We start from the raw sequence: 5,541 nt of genomic DNA, 5'->3' as shown, positions 1-5,541 counted from the left end.
TTGTGCATCTCTACTACAAACATGGTTCTTCACGGAAACAAAAGTGGTTCTCAACACACCCTTTTTTATTTTTAAGAGTGTTCAATTGGAAGGTCAGAGGTTTGAATCCCTGCAGCTAAAAAGAATTATATTAATTAGCAAAAAAAACACGTCAATATCTGTGGATATTTTCAGTCAATATAATATCTGGGTTAGGCACTACATTCAAGGGAAATAAAATCTAAAGAGGCAAAAATGATTCACTGTAAATATTTCATGTGAACATTTGTTAATTGCTTCTCTGCTTTCTTTCTTTTCTTTTTTTTTTTTTTTTTTTTTGGTTACTTTTTACCTGATAAGAAACAAAAACAACAATCCGGAGTGTTTTCATTCTACTGTTGTTTTATTTTTGTTTATCTGTAGTACCAACCAACTTTGGTAATTTAGCAAATACTGAGCATTAAAAATGCATCCTTATGAAGTTCAGAGAATGCATATAACAAATAAATAGCACAGCGAAAGACAAATACAGCCTATTTTAAACAACAGGAAAAATTACTAATTTAATTTTCGCACCACTTACAAGAACACAATTTCTTTAAATAAAGCATCTTGGATCTGACTGGCACATGTATTTAATAAATATTTTGCTGTCCATTAACAGTTCAATATACACATCATTTCGAACTGGTTGTTGGCTTGCAAATGCATTTGGAAAAAAAGTTTCCCCTGTTTTCATTTTCTGCCTGTCTAGCATATTATAAAGAAATATACCTCTGATGAGTGGGTGCCATAAATGAGTGAGCAATGAAACAGCAAGTGAATTTTAGAATGACATTTTTGTGAAGCACAGTGTTGTCCTCTTCTTAAACTGAGGTAAGCAGGCCCAAACCAAGTGTCCAATCACCATCTAAACCTAGCTCATATGTCCAGTACACCAATGTAAGTGTAAACTTTGAAAGCACTTGAAATTTCTACATGGACAAGTAGTTATTTCATTATGAGCGTCATATAAAAGAACATTGTCTTCCCACCTCCGGATATCATCAGACACTGAGTCAATAAAGTCCTTTTCCGGATTCAATAAAACATGGCGACACCAAAGCTCTTTCATCATCTTTATGCTTCCTTTGCTGCCTGGAGATGATGGTTGAGGTCATAGTGGACATCCATGAGAAAATCTGAGACAAAGTAGTCCTTTCTAACTGCTTATTTATGTATTATTTATATGTTTATGTTCATTATTTTTGCCTTTCAGGGTCTCAAGGCCAGAGTATGGCTGTTTTGGGGTCGACCGTCCCTTTCAGTTAGCTTCTGGATTTGGTTTCAGGAGGTGAAGTAGGAACTCTGCATGGAGTAGAGGCGATCAATTGGGTTTCCCATGCGGGCCTGCAGGGAGCCTGTGTCTGAGGCAGCCATGAAGCAGTCGCTCAGACTAGTCAAAGACGTGTCACTGTCGATTTCGTGGAAAATTGAGTCATTTCCTGCAAAGAGGGAGAAAAAAAATGTAAGCTGAGTGAGGGTTCAAGGGGACGTTCCTGTAATAATAAATCAACCAAGCCAAGAAAACATTCAAAACCAAACCAACAAACATTCATGGTTAAACTCCACAAACTCCATACAGACTACATTAGAAACGCTGCATGTATCCAGACACAACTTCTAATCAGTGGATTCAGCTATTTTAAGTTGTAACCACTGCTGTATTCATTTATGTATACACTAATCTCCATATAAACGTGAAAACATCAGTGGCATCAATCTATCAATCTATCAATCTATCTATCTGTCTATCTATCCATCCATCCACCCATCTATCCATCCATCTATCCATCAATTCTTGCCTTATTTCCCAAAGGCAGGGCAAAGCCTTGGGATGCCCATGCTAGCAGGTTAATCTTAACTATCTTATATACATTAGCCTGGAACAGGGCCACATAAAGCGAGTCCCGCTTACCAAAGGTGGCCTTTGAGGGAATTTTATTTGGCTCACCAGAAAAGCACCCTAACTCTAACCCTAACAACCGCCCCCCACCCCCTAAAAGAAAAGAAAAAAACATCCTTACATAACAAGTGTTTTTTTGTTGTTGTTTACACATTGGTTGATATATGTTGTGTATGTGTGGGTGTGTGTTTAATTGTACTGTATATTGCGCTCATGTCCTGCTTACCATATGGGTTCATGTGATCTCCAGGCATTTGTGGAGGGGTGAGCCCTTGCTGGAAAGGATCTGTGCTGTAGCCATTTGTGTCCATGGTGACAAGCTGCTGTTGCTGAGGTGGGGCAAGTGGTGTGTAGGAGTTCATCAGACTCTCCATTCTGCTTGATATTACCTCTACAATAAACCACACACACACACACAGGACAATTAGGAGGTATACATGCCAATACAGCATAAACTTCACAAATGAAAGCAAACTAAAAGGTTCTTCAGTGAATGAAATGGCTCCAAAACACCTATTTTGGGACTGTGGTCTATTTTTTAAGTTACAGTTCCTAATTAAATTGGCCACATGTAGAAGAAATCTAGAGTAATTCTAATCTCTTACCTTGTCCAAGTCTCTGTGAGTTCTGCTGCTCCTGTTGCTGCTGCTGTCGGCGAGCCAGCTTTTTCATCTAATGGGAAAAAGATGCCGCAGTTAGCGCGGTTCTCCTCCACTGAGGAACTGATGCAAAACAGTTACAAGTAAGTACGTGTGCACTGACCTTGGCTCTCTGGTTCTGGAACCACACCTGGACCACTCTCACACTCAGACCAGTTTCTGCTGCCAGAGTTTCCCTCACCTGGAACAAAAGAGAAGATATTTGCCCTTTAGTTGTTTGGCCTTCTGAAAGGTCAGCTAACTACTGCTTAGAGAATGGACTGCAGATGTTTACATGCTATCTTCAAGTCTAATTCATAAAGGCTGCTTCTACGCTACTTTAGGGCAGGGGCTCATTATTACGGCTGACTCAAAACGCAGCAACAGGAGCAGATAGCTTTCGAACACTTGGGCTTAGGCTTATTTGCTTACATGCCCTTAGGCTCAGTTAGCTAGATAACTACAACCTCCAACCTTAGCTTTAGTTGCCAATTAACTTTCATATATACACCAATCAGTCATAACATTAATACCACTGACAGGTGAAGTAAAAAATATTGATTATCTTCACCCATATTGGCATTTGTTAATGGGTGGATGTTTTTTTTAAAGCAGGAAAAATGGTCAAGTGTAAGGATCTTAAGGTCATACTGTGATGGCTAGACAACTGTGTCAGAACATCTCCAAAACATCATGCAGGTCTTGTGGGTGTTCCCAGTTCACAGTGGTCAGTAGCTTCCAAAAGTGGTTCAACAAATTAATCCCCTGTGAACAGGCAACAGGGTCATGGGCACCTAAGATTCACTGCTGCAATCCATAGAGGCCCAACCTCACAAATTACAGGACTTAAAGGATCTGCTGTTAACATCTTGGTGCCAGATACATCAGGACACCTTTAAAGGTCTTGTGGAGTTCATGCCTCGAATGGTCAGGTCTGTTGTGACAGCACGAGGGGGACCTACTTAATATTAGGCATTAGTATTAATGTTATGGCTGATTGTTGTTTGTAAAACTTGTGGAAATCATCTGGTTACTGAAAAAAATGCAGTTTTATTTAGGCTATGCTTTACTGTGTGAGAACACACTCGCAATGTTGTACTTAACTAACTTGCTAATTTAATGAATCGCAAAGACATGATAATGGTTGAGCTAAGGAGGAGCCCTCCATATAATCACCTGCAAAATGCTAACTGGCTCTGCTAGCTTTCATTCATTCTTAACTACTTAAGCATTTTTGGTCACATCGTTTGATGTTCCGTAGTCTTTTCAGACCTCAACTGCAGGATTAAAGTCTTACCTTCCGGCACGGTTTGGAGGAAACCTCAAAAGAGGCTTTGAAGGCACGGCGCTGCTGCGTGGTAAGGATGGTGCGGGGTCTTTTGGGCCTGCGTGAATCTTTGCTATCATCACTGCCTTTGTTCTGCCCCCCAGAACCCTTCTCTGGCTTCACATCCACATCCTCATCCTCACTTTTTTCTGCAGAAACATCAGTTGATTTTAATATAATCACCTTTCACAAGGCTATGGTCTACTAAGTTACAGATGTTACTGAGATGGAGGATCTCCTTAACATAACATGAAAGTCGACATGCAAATGGGAAACCACATTATAGTGTAATAAAGTTATAGGCAAATGACACAAGGGTGAAAATTTTCATAACAGGTTTTGAAGGCAAAAAATTCAAGGCTGAAACTGTGTGTACTGGTCTCAAGGTAGTATTCAAAGGACCATCTTAATACAATGACTGTGTTTTTGTTGACACTCCAGAAAAACAATCAGTAATAGAGGGGGTTTATTACAAAATAGCTATGCATAAGTTCTAACTCCATATACACACAAATGACCTGTGTCAAATTATCTGACTGCGTTGTTAACAGCTATGCTGTTCCCATAAACCATTGAGTGCACTGGCTGCTAAAGCAAGAAGTAAGAACTAAGAACTGTGTCAGCAATGAGTGCAATGTAAATTAGCTGAATGCATTAATTAGAGGGGGTGTCCACAAACACTTGAACATATAGTGTAACTAATTGTTTATGGTTAGGCTTTGAATTTAGGATATTTCCTAGTTTAATAACACTGTTAAAAGTATAATAATATATCCTTGAGGAACATTTTGAGGTTTGAAACTGTGGATGAACCACAGATGAAGGTGTTTGAGGAACCCTTTTTTTAAAAAAAAGTTAAGAGGTTCCTCCACAGTTTCAAATTGAAGAACCTCAAAAAGTTCCTATATTTTTAATAACTTAAGTGGTTTATTAAAAATGTCATTTCATGATGTTGCTGTTATTAAAAATGGCTTTTAACACATTTTGGAACCCAACTCTATAGATTCGTCATGGTTTAATGACTGTTTTGGCAGTCATGTTTATCTACAAAAGCAACTTTAGGATGGGTGTTCTTGATAAAATGGCAAGTGTATTCAATAAACTGCCCAAAAAAAGGCCTTGTTCTCACCAGAGTCTGACATCTCTGGACTGATGGAGTTCAGCAGGTCCTTCTCCCTCTCGTAGTCATTCTTACACAGCAGCTGGCCATCCTTCAGCACAAACTCGTCCCCTTTACACAGTTGCCTTTCACACACGCAGCAGCAGAAGCAGCCCAGGTGATACACACTCTCCAGTGCACGCATCACAAACTCAGTGGGGGCAATCTTCTCCAGGCAGCCGCTGCACTTAGTGGCAAACAACCTGCAAGAAAAAGGAGAAGAGCGGATCTCAAATAGGGGTTCAATGGTTGTCCGCAGCAGTGAGGACTCTGTGGCCAAAACCCTAGAACTATACATATCGGAATCCAGAACCATTTAGGAAAGCTTCTTTTTTTAGAAGAGTAAAGAGAGTTATGCTGAGTAACTTTTCCCAATATACCCGTTTAAGACGCACCCCCTTTTTTCCTCCAGCACAAATCTGGGGCCCTGTTTGTCTCCCCACTTTTCAGTCTTCCCCTCTTTCTCGCCCCTGTTTCTTTTGACGATCTGCGA

General features: G+C 39.9%; 1 protein-coding gene across 3 annotated transcripts in view; it reads right to left on the bottom strand.

Annotated features, from left to right (window-relative positions):
• Positions 1 to 997: 997 nt before the first annotated feature.
• Positions 998 to 5,541, bottom strand: part of lmx1ba (LIM homeobox transcription factor 1, beta a) — a 48,605-nt gene continuing 44,061 nt past the window's right edge. For all 3 annotated transcript variants that reach the window (XM_072693327.1, XM_072693318.1, XM_072693332.1), the window contains 6 exons: positions 5,019 to 5,251; positions 3,860 to 4,038; positions 2,687 to 2,764; positions 2,530 to 2,596; positions 2,151 to 2,315; positions 998 to 1,463 (listed from right to left, as the gene is read on the bottom strand). In XM_072693327.1, coding sequence (XP_072549428.1) covers positions 1,306 to 1,463; positions 2,151 to 2,315; positions 2,530 to 2,596; positions 2,687 to 2,764; positions 3,860 to 4,038; positions 5,019 to 5,251 — 880 coding nt within the window. In that variant the 3' untranslated portion in view covers positions 998 to 1,305. The remainder of the gene's footprint in view (positions 1,464 to 2,150; positions 2,316 to 2,529; positions 2,597 to 2,686; positions 2,765 to 3,859; positions 4,039 to 5,018; positions 5,252 to 5,541) is intronic.

Source organism: Salminus brasiliensis, chromosome 1, assembly GCF_030463535.1.
Source record: "Salminus brasiliensis chromosome 1, fSalBra1.hap2, whole genome shotgun sequence".
NCBI lineage: Eukaryota > Metazoa > Chordata > Actinopteri > Characiformes > Bryconidae > Salminus > Salminus brasiliensis.
The sequence above is the reverse complement of the archived record's forward strand: the minus strand, read 5'-3'. Positions and strand labels throughout refer to the sequence as shown.